The sequence below is a fragment of the Erinaceus europaeus genome, chromosome 10 (genome assembly GCF_950295315.1).
Source record: "Erinaceus europaeus chromosome 10, mEriEur2.1, whole genome shotgun sequence".
Classification (NCBI taxonomy): domain Eukaryota; kingdom Metazoa; phylum Chordata; class Mammalia; order Eulipotyphla; family Erinaceidae; genus Erinaceus; species Erinaceus europaeus.
Window position 1 is genome coordinate 69,189,433 of NC_080171.1, and position 17,888 is coordinate 69,207,320.

General features: G+C 41.5%; 1 protein-coding gene across 13 annotated transcripts in view; it reads left to right on the forward strand.

Annotated features, from left to right (window-relative positions):
• TRPM3 (transient receptor potential cation channel subfamily M member 3) overlaps positions 1 to 17,888 on the forward strand; it is a 671,125-nt gene that overhangs the window by 505,176 nt on the left and 148,061 nt on the right. For all 13 annotated transcript variants that reach the window (XM_060199695.1, XM_060199701.1, XM_060199705.1 and 10 more), the window contains one exon: positions 15,805 to 15,905. In XM_060199695.1, coding sequence (XP_060055678.1) covers positions 15,805 to 15,905 — 101 coding nt within the window. The remainder of the gene's footprint in view (positions 1 to 15,804; positions 15,906 to 17,888) is intronic.

Here is a 17,888-nt window from a genome sequence, read left to right on the forward strand (position 1 = left end):
CAAAGAAAAGAATAAAACATTTTGGGTCTGGGAAGTAGCACACAGGGTTAAACACACATAGTGCAATGTGCAAGGACCAGCTCAAGAATCCCAGTTCAAGACCCCAGCTCTCCACCAGCATGGGGGAGGGGGGGGTCACTTCACAAGTGGTGAAGCAGGTCTTCAGGTGTCTATCTTTTTCTCCCCCTCTCTGTCTTCCCCTCTTCTCTCGGTTTCTCTCTGTCCTATGCTGCAATAACAACAGCAACAACAGTACAAGAGTGGGAAAAAGATGGCCGCCAGGAACAGTGGAGTCATAGTGTAGGCAGTGATAGATAACCCAGGAGGCAAAAAAAAAAAGAAGAAGAAGAAGAAGAAAATATTTTTAAAGCATATTAGGTACCTAGTTTAGCACACATGTTCCCATGCTCAAGGACCTATATTTGAGTCTCCACTCCCCACACACAAGGGGGAAGCTTCACAAGCAGTGAAGCAGTGCTGCAAGTGTCTTTCTATGTCTCTCTCCCTCTCTACCTCACCCTTCCCTTTCAATTTCTCTCTGTCCTATCTAATAAAAAAAAAATTAAAGATGAAAAATGACTACTGGGCATGGTGGGTTCATATTGCAGGCACCCATCCCCAGTAGTAATTCTGCTGGCAATAAATAAATAAATAAATAAATAAATAAAATCATATTAAAATGAAAACAACAGTCTCCAAAAACAGACTATAATGATGTTCAAGTAGGATTTACTTTGCTTGTCTGGTGCACATCATTTTAACTGATACATTCCATACAAATGCGTACTTGCATCTCCTCAGTGACTTATATTTCAAATGCACTTGCAAAGTTCCATAGTAAGGTGAAAATTAAGAATGCTTCTCTAAAAGAGAATCATTTTATCACATGAATATCACCTATCACTATTTTGCAAGGAGTGTTTTTTACAGTAATATAGTTTCAAATGGAGAGAGGAAGACACTGGCGGTTGGGCCATGAAGTGATTAGTCTGGGAGGGGGCAGTGGGTGTAGCTCAATGTAGAGCCAGGCTCCCTGTGCTGAAGGGAATAGGAAGACTGAGTTCATCTAGAGTCACCTTAGACACTGGTGTAAGGGGCCCTGGCGGTGGTGCACCCAGTTAAGGGCACACATTACCATGCACAAGGACCCTGGTTCAAGGCCCTGATCCCTACCTGCAGTGATAATGCTTCATAAGCAACAAAGCAGGTCTGCAGGTGTCTCCCTTTATCTTTCTCCCCTTTCTCTATCTTTTTCTCTGCCCTATCTAATAAAATAGAAAGAAGAAAGGGAAAATATGGCCACTAGGAGCAGTAGATTTGCACCGAACCCCAGTGATAACCCTGGTGGCAATAAGAGGAAAACAATAATAATAAAGAAGAAACTGGAATAAGCTGTTATGTAGCAGTTAGAGCACTCTAGGAACTCTATCCAAATCATAGACTTAGTAACAAATACTGAAAGTGTGTGTGTGTGTGTGTGTGTGTGTGTGTGTGTGTATGTGTGTTGGGGGAGGGGGATGTGCATCTTTGAGAGTATACTTTTGTTCGATCCAGTTTCCCCAATATCAAAAGCAATGACTGGCAGGGTGCTGGTATTCAACAAAATCTGTGGAGTAGATGAACCCAGCTGGGGAATCCATATCTCTTTCCCAAAGGTTCCCCTTACTCAACCCCAAATGTGAAGGCATCTAGAGTGTTTTCTCTGGGGCCTGAGGTACCCCTCAATGTTGTGTTTCTGAGGTCTGAGCTTTAATTCTTGGTACTGCCATCTATCTGCCAGAGCTGAGCAATGCTGTACTTGCTATATATATCAATCTCTATCTCTGTGTATGTCTCATAAAATAAAAATAAGGGTCAGTGAAATAGCTCAATTGGATAGGGCATTGCTTGGTCATGTGTGTGACTCAGTTTCAAGCCTGTACTAAACGAAGTTTCATGCTGTGTTGTCTCTCACCTTTTCTGTTTCTATTAAATAAATAAATATATAGATAGATAGACAAATAAATAAATAACACAGGGAAAGGAAGGGAGAGAGGGAGGGAGAGAGAAAGTACCAGAGAGAAGGAATGAAGGAAACTTATTTAGCTCTGAACCAGATTGCCTGAGTTTGACTCTTATCACTGGCATTTTCCAGCTACTTCCCCTTGGGAAAGTTTCTCTGCCTTATTATCCTCCTATGTAAATGGGAAGTAACACTTCATAGTTTTCTATGAGAATTCAATATACTCACACCTCAAAACACTGCCTGGCACAAGCTAAGCCTGAAAGACTTCTCAGCTATTACCAGTTTCTTATTTGTTAGAGAGGAAGCAAGACAAAAATGTCCTCTTCCTATAAATGGTTCTTGTATGCCACTGCCTGCTTTCTCTCTTAGGAGTCAAATCTGAATCACTTCTGCTAAAATTAATCCATCTTTTCCTGATTCCTTTTAACTTTCTCCTGGGAGTCCACTTACAGTTATTTTTACCAAGAGGAGCTAGTTAACATTCAGAGCAAAGAAAAATTATACACAGAGTTCATCATTTCCTTTTTATTTATTTATTTTTCCACCAGGGCTATTATTGGGGCTTGGTACCAGCAAGGATATACTACTCCTGGATGTCTGTATTCTTTTATATAAAGAGTGAGAGACAGGGTGTCAGGCAGTAGCACAGTGAGTTAAGCGCACATGGTGTAAAGCACAAGGACCATAAGTATCCCAGTTCGAGCCCCTGGTTCTCTACCTTTAGGGGAGTCACTTCACAGGCTGTGAAGCAGGTCTACAGGTGTCTATCTTTTGCTCCCCTTCTCTGTCTCCCCTCCTCTCTCAATTTCTCTCTGTCCTATCTAACAGCAATGACAGTAATAATGATGACGACAACAACAAGGGTAACAACAAAATGGGAAAAATGGCCTCCAGAAGCAGTGAGTTCATAGTGCAGGCACCAAGCCCCTGTGATAACCCTGGAGGCAAAAAAAAAAGAGAGAGAGAGAAAAGGAGAGACAGAGATAAGAGCTCCCTTATAGTTCTGTTCCATCATTCATGAAGCTTCTTCATGAAGATGGGGAGTGAGGGCTTCAACTTCAGTTTTTACACATGGTAGCATGGTAGTGGTAGATGAATCATCACTAGGACCCATCATCCCCTTTCTTTTTAGAAAGAGACATGCAGAGAGAGCGTGGCAGTGGAAAAGACTACAGCACTAAAGCTTCCTTCAATGTGGGTTAGAGGTTAGGTCACACACATTACAAAGCAGCGCACTACCCAAGTGAGCTCTTTCTCTGTTCCCATCATCTCCATTTTTAGGTGTCCATTTCAAGTCTGTCCATTTCCTTTTCTAGGTTTAGCTGCCACAGACCAATAGGCACAGGAGGGCGGGGCATGTCTCTGCTATGAGAATAGACTGAAGGTGCATCCTAGCACCCTGAGTCTGCTGGTGACAACTTGCTGCTAATTTCCTTCCCCCTTGTGGTTTACACAGCGGAGGAGAGCACCGTGCCTTTAAAGGAATGGCTGGATGAGCTACCCTTGATGGAGACCAAACTGATAGTTCACCTGGTAGAGCTCTGACTTGTCATAAGCACAACCCAGGTTTGGGCCCCAGAACCACATGGGAGATGCTAGGATTATCAGGGGAGGTCTGTGGCTCTGGACAGCCTCTCTCTGTGTGTCTTTTTCTCCCTCCTCCCTCTCTCTTCAAATGGAAAAAAAAGAAAAAAAAAATCACCCAAGAGTGGTGAAACCAAACGTGTGAGGTTCCAGCTCTGAAATGTATATGTATGTGTTTATAGATATAATAAATTGATGAAAATGAATAGAAACCTAGGAATAACAGTTAATGCAAACAAGCTTCTTTTATTTATTATCATTATTATTATTATTGCTACCAGGGTTAATGCTGGGGCTCTGTGTTGGCACTATAAATCTACCACTCCTGGTGGCCATTTTTTCCCTTTTATTTTTTTATTTCTACTTTATTTGATAGTACAGAGAGAAATGAAGATAGAATGGGGGAGATAGAAAGGGGGAAGGAAAGAGAGATACCTGCAGCCTTGCTTCACCTCTCATGAAGTGTACCCCTAGCAGTTGGGGATGGAGGCTTAAACTTGGGTCCTTGAACATGACAATGTGTATGCTCAACTGTGTATGCCACCCCATCACAATATTCTTTGTTATTATTATTATTATTATCACCAGAGCACTGCTCAGCTCTCACTTATGGTGGTGCTAGGGACTGAACCCAGGACATCCAGACATGAAAGTCTTTTTTGCATAGCCATTATGCTGTCTCCCCAGCCAACCTCAAACAAGCTTATTTGTATTAGACAACAAAAGGTCCAAAGCCTTCAACTATTATAGCAAAAGGGTAGCCTTGTCTAAAATATCCCAGAAGCATAGTCTTAGGAAGGAATAACCCAGGTTCAATAGCCCACTCCCTCCTTTGCCCAACAGGGCCATAGTAAAACACTCCACATCAAATGCCCATCAGTCTTTTTATTGGGATATCTTCCCAAAGAGAGTCCACAGCTCCATGTGAAGTATATATTGACCTTCAGGCCATTGGAAAGAAAAATGTCAGCATTCCCCCAAACATGGGTACACAAATCCCTCAACAAACTTTCTGTCTAGCAGGCACCTAGGTGTGCCATAGCATCTCTGTGATGTTGCCCCCTGGCTCTACTCTGAAAAAAAATTCATTCTTTAACCCTCACCCCCTGAAACAAACTCCATGCACTCCCACCTGCCAGCACTCACGTGGAGTGGCTCCAACTGGAGGGTGGGGGGATAAGCCTCTGACCCTCCCTCACCAGCTCTAGTGACTATATGAAATAGAAAGAGGCATTGGGAGATATTCTGGTACAAAAATCCATTTATTTGGAGATGGGCACAGGCTTTTATACTGAGTTAAACAAAGAACATTTTTCACATATTTCAGAAATTACAGGTTTCTTAAAGATCAGCTTGCCCCCATGGTAGGGGGTTGGTATGACAAGAATTGATGAGATACATAAAGGTCAAGACAATTAGTTTGCATGATGCAGGCAATTATCCAAAGGTATTTGAGAAAAGCATAGGGGTTAAACCAGTAAGGTGAGGTAGAGAAGAAGAAAAAACAAAATTTGATGTAAATCACAGATATCAAAGGACATAAGGAAATAGAATATGGGGTCTCACTGCTGGGTACTGGCAGGGGTGTATGATAGAGTGTGTTCTCCTATATGATCAAAAGGTGAAGTTATAGTGAATGTGTGAACTTTGAATGAACTTTGAAGCAAGCAGTCACTTAGTCTGCTAGCAAGAGAATGAACTAAGTATGAGAGGCAGTAGGCATTCTGTGAACTTGAGATACTAACAAGGAGAAACTGAGTCTGGGAGACTTTTCCTCTTGGCTCATTTCTATAAGGAGAGAGGCTAACAAGTGGGGTGTCTTTCCAGACCTCCATCCAAGGATGGGAGAGTTCCCCTAAGCTCTACCAAGCTTTCACATAGTTCCCCATTCTCTTCAAGGCCCCAGTCCCCAGCACTCTTAGCAGATAGTTACCACTCTTACTTAGTTGAAAATATTCCAGTTCTTCCAAACTTCCTACCTTTCTTTTTTTAGTTTTATATTTTTATTAGTGACTTAATAGTGATTACAAGATTATAAGATAATATGGGTTTAATTCCACACTATTCCCATCACTAAAGTTCAGTGCACACACACCCCCAATGGTAACCACTATAGTTCTCCTAATATCATAGTTATGCATTGACTATATGTTTTTTTTTTCCTTTCCTCAACTTCATGTGTCTCAATTCTCTAGATCCCATTTATGAGTGAAATCATCCCATAGTTGTCCTCCCCATCTCCGGTTCCCACCTTAAGGGGTAGGGGTGAATCTTTAAGAGTGGGGAAGCAGTACTGCAGGTGTCTTTGTCTCTCTGTTTTGACCTCCTCTCTCAACTTCTCCCTGTCTCTATCCAAAAATGGAATGAAATAAAATAATTTTTAAAAGAAAAGTTTTCTTCAAAAAGTGATAAATAAAAATAAATATAATCTACAAAAAATATATACTTAATATAAATTAAAATGACTTTTATAAGTCCTTCAGGGCTCTTGAAATAAACATGATGACATAAGTGATTCATTCTCATCTAGAAAACTTTAAAATTAATACTGAGAAGGGAAGGAAAAACCAAGCCAATGACAATTTTAGTAAAAGTAGGGTTTTTTTTTTTTTTACCTAATATCTGTCTGAGTTAGAGCTATGTAGGAGAAAAGGGTGCAAGCTAAGAAAGAAGCAAGGATCACGCTAAGGTGCAAAGTCCTCTCCTTTGTCTGGAACAGCTTGTGTCAGAACTAGAGTAAGCTGGACAATATCAGGAGGCCCCTCTGATTCTGACTTAGAGCACAGAAATAGAGGAGGTTGGAGACATACATAATGATGTCAACTAGCCACATTTGCAGGAGGGAGGAATTCTTTGTGCTGGTTGAGAAGAAAGCATTACTATTGTGAATAATAACTAGTCTGCAGTGTTTCCCTGGCATCATGACTACCAAACTAAAAAGAATAATAATAATAAGGGGATTGGCATACATATTTCTAAGCACAAGACAATGAAAGGAACATATACTCCCAGGATAGCAATACTCTTTGTAAAATTATTTCTGGAGAACAGAGAAGCATTACAGTTAAAGATTATGCCATGAACTTAATTTTAATCTCAATGAAACACTTATCTAAATATAACTACTTCAAAATTTCATTGCCAAAATGCAGGTAAGAATAGGCAAGAAAGCAATAGAAAATAAAATACGAGTGGTACTTAGGAATTAAGTAAAGGGAGAAGAAATAAGATTACCACAAAAGTGCAAGTAAAATAAGAAATGGTGCGAGATCAAGTATGCATTGTAGAAAACACTTTCCAGAACTCAAAGTACAGAAGTGAATAAAGTGAGCACAAAAGGAAATTAAAAGGCAGACAAAAAGACTGTGATTAAAGAGAAATTATATTTATGAGAGGCAGAGAATGGATATCCAAGACAAGCATAACTGGTGGCTTCAAAGAAGAAAACCAAAACAATGAATCATAATAAGTACCTCACTTAGAAAGTTTCAAAATAGTTTTCTCATTTAAAATGTTCAGCTTAATCTACATATTGATACCTTATGCTGAAAGAAAAACTGATTCAGAATCATCGGCACCAAGACATACACGTAAAGCAGCTGATATAAATGAGAAAATAAGTAAATAATAGCTAAGGAAAGGTAGCATAATAGTTATGAAAATAACTTTTATGCCTGAGACTCTCAGTTCCCAGTCCCAATCCCTAACACCACTGTTGTTAAAATTCGGGGGCTCCAGCTGGCTGGGCTAGCTTCACGGGCGGGTAACAGAGACGACCAGAGACATACGGCTGGGCAGGGAAGCTGTATTTCTTTATTCAGGAACAAGGATTCATAAGCTAAACCAAACTAATCACCAAACAGAACTCTGCTGCCTCTTTCCCCGCGGAGGCGCCAAGCACTCTCTAACTCTGCAATTCTCCAACTCTCCAACTCTGGAACTCTGGAACCCTCTCGGGGTTCCTTGGGGCGGGGCCAAGCGGGCCCACGAAACTAGCAGGACTGATCCAATTCTCTTGGCGGGGGAGAGCTAGGACAACCCAATGTAAAGCATACAACACACCACCATAAATCACGGCTGATTAGTGCTCTGGTGGTGGCACACCTGGTTGAGCGCACATGTTAGAATCAACAAGGACCCAGCTTCAAGTCATCAGGCCCTGCCTGAAGGAGAAAAACTTCGTAAGTGGTGAAGCAGGGCTGCAGGTGTCTCTCTGTCTCTCTCCTTCTCTATCTCCCCTACCCTCTCAATTTCTGGTTGTCTACACCTAATAAATAAAGATAATAAAAATTAGAATAATAATGATGATGATAAAAAATAACAATGCAAATAAAAATAAAGGATAATATAGGCCACCAGAAAAATGCCTAAGTCTCTTATGAAGTAGAAGATGAAGTTGGAGGACCAGGCGGTGGCACATCTGGTTAAGCACAGACATAACAGTGCACAAGGTCCCAGGTTCAAGTCCCTGGTCCCCACCTGTAGGGTAAAAGCTTCACAAGTGGTGAAGGGCTGCAGGTGTCTCTCTGTCTTCCTATCCCTCTCTATCTCCCCCACTCCTCTCAATTTCTCTCTGTCTCTCTCCAGTAATAAATAAATAAAAATATTTAAAAAAAAGAAAAGAAAATGAAGTTGGCCTGAGACCTTTTGTACACTAATATTCAGTGCCAGAAAATAACAGAGCAAGAGACTGTCTAATGAACCAATGCCATCCAACTGTTAAAGACCACAATAAAGGAGAAGGAAGGGGTTTTTTTATAGATATTCTAGGACTCTGGCAGTCCTTTTACCATAAATTTTTCTTAAACAAAAACTTAAATGGAGACAAATTTAACCTACCAATCAAAAGATACTTGGGTGTGCTGTGGCAAAAAGGATAATTATGAATATAGCTATCAGGATTTAAGAGGAGTAGGATAGACACAACAATAGAAATTCGTGTAACAAAATTAATATTTAACTTACTTGATTTAATAATGTGGAAATAATGCAGCAACACAAAAAAAATTGAGAGGAAGAAAAAAGAAGGACGGAGGTAGAGTTTATAATTTTTTTTTGCTATATAACAACTGTACATTTTACCTACTATAAGAAGAAATAAACTTTAAGACCCACAGCTCAAATACTAATAGAATTATTGATACATGCATATTAAAACAGTACAAAGTAAAACACTAAAAATATATTCTTTCCTGGGAGTCAGGTTGTAGCACAGCGGGTTAAGCACAGGTGGCGCAAAGCACAAGGACCGGCATAAGGATCCCGGTTCGAACCCCAGCTCCCCACCTGCAGGGGAGTCGCTTCACAGGCGGTGAAGCAGGTCTGCAGGTGTCTATCTTTCTCTCCTCCTCTCTGTCTTCCCCTCCTCTCTCCATTTCTCTCTGTCCTATCCAACAACAACAACAACAATAATAACTACAACAATAAAACAACAAGGGCAACAAAAGGGAATAAATAAATAAAATAAATATTTAAAAAAATATATATATATATTCTTTCCTTATAAAGTTAGTGGTGGAGAAGCAGAAAGAGTACATGGACTAATATTATGATTGCTCATATAAAAAAAAAACAAAAAACTAGTAGGTGTTGTCTAAAGACATGGAATTAGCATAAGGCCAACCACTGGCCAAGTGAATTATGCTAGAATCACTGCTTATAACTGATTCTCCATGTGACTTCCATGCACATAAAAGTCTGAGAATTCTGATCTCTTCTACAGCCAAATTGTAAATAATTCTTGTTCTTTCCACTTCTTTCTCCCTTTTCTTCTTCATGACCTGCCCATAATAATACTTTTACTTGTCCTGTATCCATTTCTTCATGGCACTGCAACTAGTTACCACAAATTCATTACTGTAAACAATAAAAAAGATTGTACTGTCATTCTGAATTATTGTATGAAAGGACAGATGGAATGTAGGCCTCTACATTCAACTCTCCCCCATAGACTAAAATATCTTTCACAATAAAGAATTGGCTCTCACATGAGCTAGTGTCCACCATAGGAGAAGAATATCTTTGAATGCATAATATCTTTGGTTAATACCATTGGATGAATAAAGAAATGTGTGTAGAAAACAGGTGAATTAGTGAACAAATTGGCATATATTATCCAGTTCTCAAACTTATCCTCACACTGGAATCAATCAAGGAGCTGTGCTAAACAACAAGCTACAATGCCCAGAACCAATTTTAAGTTCTTTTAAATATGTATTTATTTATGTATTTTATTTGATAGGACAGAAAGAAATTGAGAGAGAAAGAGAAAATATTGGGGGGGGGTTGCTAGGTGGTGACACAGTTGGTTGAATGCACACATTACAGTGCACAGGACCAAGGTTCAAACCCAAGGTCCTCATCTATGGGGGAAAGCTTCATGAACAATGAAGCAGGGCTGCAGAACTCTCTCTCTCTCTCTCTCTCTCTCTCTCTCTCTCTCCTTCCTTCTAGATTTCTATCTCTATCCATTAAATAAATAAATAACTTAATTTAAAGGATAAAGGAAGAGAGACACCTACAGCCCTGCTGCACTGTTCATAAAGTCTCCACCCCCACACCTACTCCTGCTGCAGGTGGGGACCCAGACATTAAACCAGATCCTTGTGCATTAAAACATGTGTACTTAACCAAGTGTGTCACTGCCTGCCCCACCCCCAACCAATTCTACCCGACCTTCTGGGGTTATGTCTGTTCCAAACCCTCCCAGATTCCTGTGTCCTTCCACAGTTGGGAATAGCAAGACCAGCCTCCTAGATTGGTGCAAGAATAAGGGGTACCACAGAACTCATAAATTTCAGTGCTTAAATTGTGATTGGCATCCCTGTTAAGAACCACCAGTCCAAACTGTCACCCGAAATGGTTCCTGAGTGATATATTTTCAATTTTTGGAAAGTCAGGATTCATTGGCCCCTGGCTTTGCTTTGACAGTTACTTAATTGCATCTGGGCTCTGAGCACAGGCTACCCCTCCCATGCTTCCTGCCCTGTATTCCTTTCCTGTGTGTCCTGCTGCCACTGACTTGGTGACACACACACACTTGCAGCAGGTGAACGGTAGGGGGAATGATTAAACTATTCCTGCTGGGCAGCAAAGGAAAGGGGAAAAAATGCAACGTGCTGCCTTTCCCAAAACAAATCTCACAAGCCTCCATTTTTCTCCCTTCAAAACAATGACAGTTCATTTCAACATGCCCTGCTTATCCCTCATTTTTATGCCTGTTACACTGCTTTGAGCTTGTAGTCTCTCAGATTATGGGAGGAGATAAGAAAAGTGCTTCTGGTCAAGGAAGAGAACATCACATTTCAGTTACTCAGGGTGGTCCCAGATCAGAAGTAACAACAGCACATGGGAGTTGAGCAGACCCTCAGTAGCCCGGTCCCACCCACCTCAGATCTACTGAATCAGAACCACTGGTGGTGAAACCAGGAATTTGTATTTTAACATGTTCTTCAAGTTATTCTCAAGCAGGCTCCATCTTGAGAAATGCCCATTTAGAGAATACCTTGTTCACCTAGTTCTTTTTTTTTTTAATGAGAGACAAAGGTGTAGAAAGGGAACTTGAAAACATCATGTTAAGAGAGATAAGCCAAAAGATATCAAATGATCTCACTTATAAGTGGGATTTAATAAATAGGCACAGAGAGGGAGAAAACAGTGAAACATGAACAGGACATGGTGTATTGCATCAAAGCAAGTGACTCTGGGGAGGGAAGGGTGAAAAAATCGGTGTGTAATAAAATTATACTCATATGACAATGACTGCACTATAAAACATTAACACCCTCAATAAAAGAAGAAAAAAAAAGAATCAGAGCCAGGAGGTAGTGCAGAGGGATTGGCGCGAAGTGCAAGGAATGACATGAGGATCCTGGTTCCAGCCCTGGAGCAGAGGGGTCACTTCATAAGCTGTGAAGTAGGTTTACAGGTATCTTTCTCTCCACTTCTCTGTCTTCTAGTCCTCTCTTGATTTCTGTCTGTCCTATCCAATAACAACAGCAGTTACAAAAATAATCACAACAACAAGGGCAATAAAAGGGAAAAAATAGCCTCCAGAAGCAGTGGGTTCATAGTGCAGACACCGAGCCCCAGCAATAATTCTGGAGGCAATAAAAAATCACTAAGGAAGATAGAAGGAAAGAAGGAAGGAAGGAAGGAAGGAAGGAAGGAAGGAAGGAAGGAAGGAAGGAAGGAAGAAGGAAGGAAGGAAGGTATAAGGAAGGAAGAGAAGAAGAAAAAGTAAAGGTAGAGAGGCAGAAAGAGTGAAAGAGACCACAGCTCTAAATAAAGCTTCCTACAGTGTGGTGGGGGCTGGGTTCAAGCCTGGGTTACACACAGCACAAAGCAGCATGCTATCCAAGTGAGCTATTTCACCAGGTATCACCTAATTCTTTTCTTTTATAGAGGAATTGAGGAGAGAGAGAGAGAGAGAACTGCAGCACTGCTGCACCAATCATGAACCTTCCACTTTGCAGGTGGGGGGGGGGGCAAGAGTTTGAACATAGGTCCTTGTATACCTCACCTGATTCTTTTTTTTTAATTGGGGGGTATTAATGGTTTATGGTAAATATAGGTGTTGGTACATATATAAAGTCTCTTCGTTTTCTGCAAAAGACTTTAGTCTCTTACATAGGTCCTCCTCCACCATCCTGCACCAGAACCTGAAAGCCATCCCCCACCCCAATCCTGACTCCTTTATTTGATGTAACACACCAAACCCAGTCCAAGTTCTGCTGTGTGTTTTCCCTTCTATTATTTCTCAATTTCCATCTATAAGTGGCATCATCCTATATTCATCCTTCTTCTCTTTCCTATGGACAAGTAATTTTTGACCAGGAGGCCCAAACTATTAAATGGAGAAAGAAGAATCTCTTCAACAAATAGTGTTGGGGAAATTGAGTTGAAACATTTAGACGAATGAAACTGAACCAGTACATTTCACCACACACAAAAGTGAACTCCAACCGGATCAAGGACTTGGGTGTTATACTAGAAACTACCAAATACATATAAAAAAATATTGGCAGATCTCTTTTCCTCACCTGATTCTTAACAACAACATCTCAGAGCCCATAGTGAGCAGGGGAATGACATATAGAGCATAGTGGTTTCTAAACCCTGGCACACACTGAAAGTCACTGGGGATCTCAAAGAAATAGAATCTGTGATTGCTTTTCATTAATTATCTACTCAAAATTAGGTTAATACTTAAAAGGGTGCCAGCATTTTACAGTCTTGAATTAATTGGCATTCATCTGCATGGCAAGTTAAATTTTTTATTTTTCACATTGGGTATAAGGCAAAACAGATATTTTACATTTAAACTGCAGGGCTGGGGAGATGGCATAGTAGTTTTATAAATTACTTTTAAGCGTGAAGCTCTGAGCTCCCAGGTTCAATTCCTAAACCACCATCAAACAGAGCTGAGTTTAAATTAAATTAAATAATTGGCTAGTTTGTTTTAAGTAACTAGCTAACAAAAAGTTTCAACAAAACTGCATATACAAAAATTGAAATGTGGTCTGGGAGGTGGTATGGTGGCTAAAGCACTGGACTCTCAAACATGAGGTCCTGAGTTCAATTCCTAGAAGCACATGTACCAGAGTGATGTCTGGTTTTTTATCTCTCCAGCTTTCTCATTAATAAATAAATAATATCTTTTAAAAGAATTAAATGTAAGTCATTAGTGGGCTAAACATTATTTCAAATCAGTATCAACTAACAGCTGCCCATATTTGATTATTGCCTAGATATAATAAAATTCATTCCTTAATTACTTCTAATTTTCTTTTCCCCCTTTTTGCATATTAATTATATTAACAACAAAGAAAACAAAATGGGGGGGGGGGCGTCTGGTGCTAGTGCAGCAGGTCAAGCACACACAGTGCGAAGCTCAAGGACGGGAGTAAGATCCCAGTTCAAGCCCCCGGCTCCCCACCTGCAGGGGAGTCACTTCACAATCGGTGAAGCAGGTCTGCAGGTGTCTATCTTTCTCTCCCCTTCTCTGTCTTCCCCTCCTCTCTCCATTTCTCTCTGTCCTATCCAACAATGATGACATCAATAACAACAACAGTAATAACTGCAACAACAATAAAAAACAAGGGCAACAAAAGGGGAAAACCTTTAAAAATAATAATAATAATAATGCACTGCTCTCCTACTACCCTAAAGAACTCATTTCATACTATGTTGCATGTAAATGAATAATTCCCCTTTTGACTATAATGGTCTTGGCCATACCTTCTCTTCATCTTACCAAATGGAATTCACAAGCAGCCACTGTCATCCTCATCTGGATTTCAAAGACTGGTTAAGCAGGTGTGCAGTGGGAGTGGGGCTTCAACCTGGTTCGTGCACATGGCAGAGCAGAACACTGTCCAAGCCAGCTAGTTTGCCAGCCCCGGCATAATGCTTCCTGTCTCTCCACCTGAAAGAGGGCAAAAGGAGGCTTAGGAAAGTTCCCAGTGTCACACAGCAGTGGAAAGGCAGACTTAGCTCACTGACAGCACGCTAGCACTACCCAGGGAGACCTGCAGTGCTGCCTCCATTGCCAGCCTCACCGCTCTGGGCAGCATGGAGCTGTGGGCACCAACTATTTCCCCAGACCAGCTCTGCACCAGTAGAGCCTCCTCCAACGGTAGTGTGTCCACCGGCTGCAAGCTAGAATCTCAAAGCCAGAAGCCACATGAGGCCAGAGAGCATGTTGAGGTTTGGCTCCTGTGACTGGGAAATGAAAACTCTAATCCTGTCATTTTGATTCTTTTTGAAATTGCAATGGCCAGGTGTGAATAGTGAAGACCTAGAAACCAAGTATAGGGAAGTCAAGGGAAGCTGCAAGTTTCTTCCATGGGTTTCTATCCAACAATCAAAATAACCATAAATCATTTGGGACTGGGTGGTGGTGCACCCAGTTGAGTGCACATGTCACTATGTGCAAGAATCCAGGTTCAAGCCCCTGATCCCCACTGGAAGCTTCATGATCAGTGAGGCAGTGCTACAGGCCTTTTTCTCAGTCTCTCTCTCTCTCTCTCTCTCTCACACACACACACACACACACACACACACCTCTAACAGTGCCTGGATACATTTTTGCCTGCCTGTCATGATTTAGGGAAATAGAGGCTATTGGCATCTACCAGGATGGCTAGAGGGGAGCTGCATAGAGCAATAAGGAGCCATCCCTGCCCCAAATGTCAGCAGGGCTGAGTTTGAGAAACCCTGATGGCCACCAAGTTACAGATGCTACTATGACAACATCCTGACTTCCCTGGGCAGATGACCTCACCAATGTGCCCCAGAACCTCACTTCTCCAGAGCCCTACCCCACAAAGGAAAGATAGCAACAGGATGGGTATATGGATAGACCTGCCAAGAGAAGCATGTCCAGCAGAGAAGCTATTACATAAGCCAGAACTCCCCCCTTCTGCACCCCATAAAGAATTTTTGCTCATACTCCCAGAGGGGTAAATGTTAGGGGAAGATGACCAAAGGGCTCTGGACCCCAATTCCATCAGGACCTGAACCATTTGTCACCAGAAACCTTTGTTTTTATACCATCATATTACATATCATACTTATACCATACCATTATATGTCACTGAAAGCAAATATGGAAAAACATCAGAGGAAGCTGGGAACTGACTCATTTATCTGAGAAAGAAGAGGGAAAAGGAAGGACACTGGGAAGTAGTAATAGGTGTAAGTGTGACTTAGAGAGGAAGTGAAGATAGAAGCATAGAAGTGAATAAAATGGGAGGAAAAATAGATAGATAGATAGATGATAGATAGATAGACAGACAGACAGACAGATAGATAGGTAGATAGATGGGCAGATATATAGAGTTATATAGTCATATCTGGACCTTGGGAGAACCACTGCTGCTTCCAATGGAGAGAATGGGTACACAGAACTCTAGTGGTGGGAATACCCTTGTTATCTTATAATTTTTTATATCAGTAATGAAAAAGAAGGAGGAGGAGGGAAAGGAGAAGGAGAAGGAGGAAAAGGAGAAGGAGAAGGAGGAGGAGGAGGAGAAGGAGGAGGAGGAGGAGGAGGAAGAGGAGGAGGAGGAGGAGGAGGAGAAGGAGGGAAAGGAGGAGAAGGAGAAGAAGGAGAGGCCGTGTGATGAATTGCTGCACCTTTCCTTGGGTGAGGACTGACAGGAGAGTGGGTCTTCCTGGTGTGATAACCGAGGGCTGTTTTCTCTCTCACACAGGAGCCAACGCCTCAGCCCCAGACCAGCTGAGCTTAGCTTTGGCCTGGAACAGAGTGGACATCGCTCGCAGCCAGATCTTTATTTATGGGCAACAATGGCCGGTAGAGTATATATCACCACCACCCCCACAAAGGTCACCTGTTTGGGCCAGGATTTTCTTTTTCTGTTATAATGTGTTCGTTTTATTTATTTATTGGCTATAGACATAAATTTGATATGGAAGGGGAGCTCATATCTTCCCCTAGTGCTAGTGATTTGATTGCTGGTATGAAAAACAATGCATCAAAGCATCTGGAAATGGGGAAACGATTGTGGAAAAAGTTGGGTAAAGATCTCAGCCCATGGCAGATCCAGAAAGTAGAATCACTAGTTAAGTATGTTGGGTTAGCCGAGCCTCTGTCTCATTCATTTCTATGTGGACACCTACTTAATTATTGTTTTAATTTTTATTATTTTATTTATGGATAGAGACACACACACAAAAAAAAAGAGAGGTAATGAGAAGATAGAAAGGGAGAGAGTGGAACCAGGAGGTGGCACACTCAGTTGAGCACATGTGTTACAGTGCACAGGAACTTAGGTTCAAGCCGTCAGTCCCCATATGTGAGGCTGGGGATGGGAGAGGAGGGGAGAACTTCATGAGTGGTGAAGCAGTGTTTCATGTGTCTTTCTGTCTCTCTCCCTCTATATCTCCCCTCTTATCTTTGCTTCTCTCTGCCACTATCCAATAAATGAATAAATAAAAGTTTAAAGAGCGGGAGACACCTGCAGCACAGCTTCACCGCTCATAAAGCTTTCCTCCTATAGGTGGAAACCAGGGGCTTGAACCTGGGTCCTTGCACATAGTAATTTGTGCACTCAACCAGTTGTGCCACCACCCAGCCCCCACCAGGAGTTTCTTAGAGTGTCTCTAATTTTTTCTTTTCTTTTCTTTCTGTTTAATGATTTTAAAAACTATTTTATTTATTTTAATGAAAGAGATACAAAGAGAAAGAACAAATTACTGCTCAATTCTGGCTTAGGTGGTACTGGAGGTTGAACCTGGGACTTTAGGGGCCACGGGCATGCAAGTCCTTTTCCTTTAGAATGGAAAGGGTTCCGCAACTCAGTAATCTCTGCTCCCTGCTTCCCTTCTCTGGGTAGGAGAACACTGCCACCTGGTGGAGGAGATGGTAAAACGCCGCTCCTTAACTTTTCCAGTGACCTTTTCAGAGTGCATCCGCAGATGCCACTCCATTTATTTCTAAGTATGAATATATATATATGTACATATATATATGGACAATCGGTACTCTTTCGTTTATTTATTTTACCAGATTCATGTTCATCCCTGACTTAATGCTAGTGCTGGGGACTGAGCCTGGAATCTCAGACAGAGCCTCTGGCATGGGAGTCTCTGCATCACCACCATGCTATCTCCCTGACCTGATATTCATTTAATTAAAAACAAGACAACAAGGGCAACAAAAGGGAAAATAAATAAATACAATTAAAAAAAAAAAAAAACAAGAGAAGGCACGGACCTGGCTGCTTACTTCTGGCTGTTCTTGAGTGAGCAGGGATTGCGAGCAGCAGCCCAGGCATGGCGGCACCAGGCAGGCAGGAACAGGCTCCTGCAGAAGGCGCCATCTGTTCCAAGGCCTCCCCACCCTCAGGACCACAGGAGGGAGCAGACAGAGCCAGGCTTTACATAACTGTCCCTTCTTAGCCTTCTTCAGTGGATGCTACCAAAAATAAAATGTTGGAAAAGTAGCCTTGGAATTGCACATTTGCATGTGTCCCCAGGAGGCAGTGATAGTGCAATACTATTTCTGTGCCTGCCTGCAGTCACTGAGGAGACAATGCCTGCCAGCATGCTGTCTTTATGTATTTTATATGCATATACATATACATATACATATACATACATTTAATGACACCAGGGTTATTGCTGGGATTTGGTGCCTGCACAAAGAATCCACCAGTCCTGGAGGCCATATTTTTCCTCCCTTCCCCCCCTTACTTTTTGCTTTTTATGACAAAGACAGAAACTAAGAGGGAAGGTGGAGATAGAGAGGGAGAGAAAGACAGAGAAAGCTGAAGCA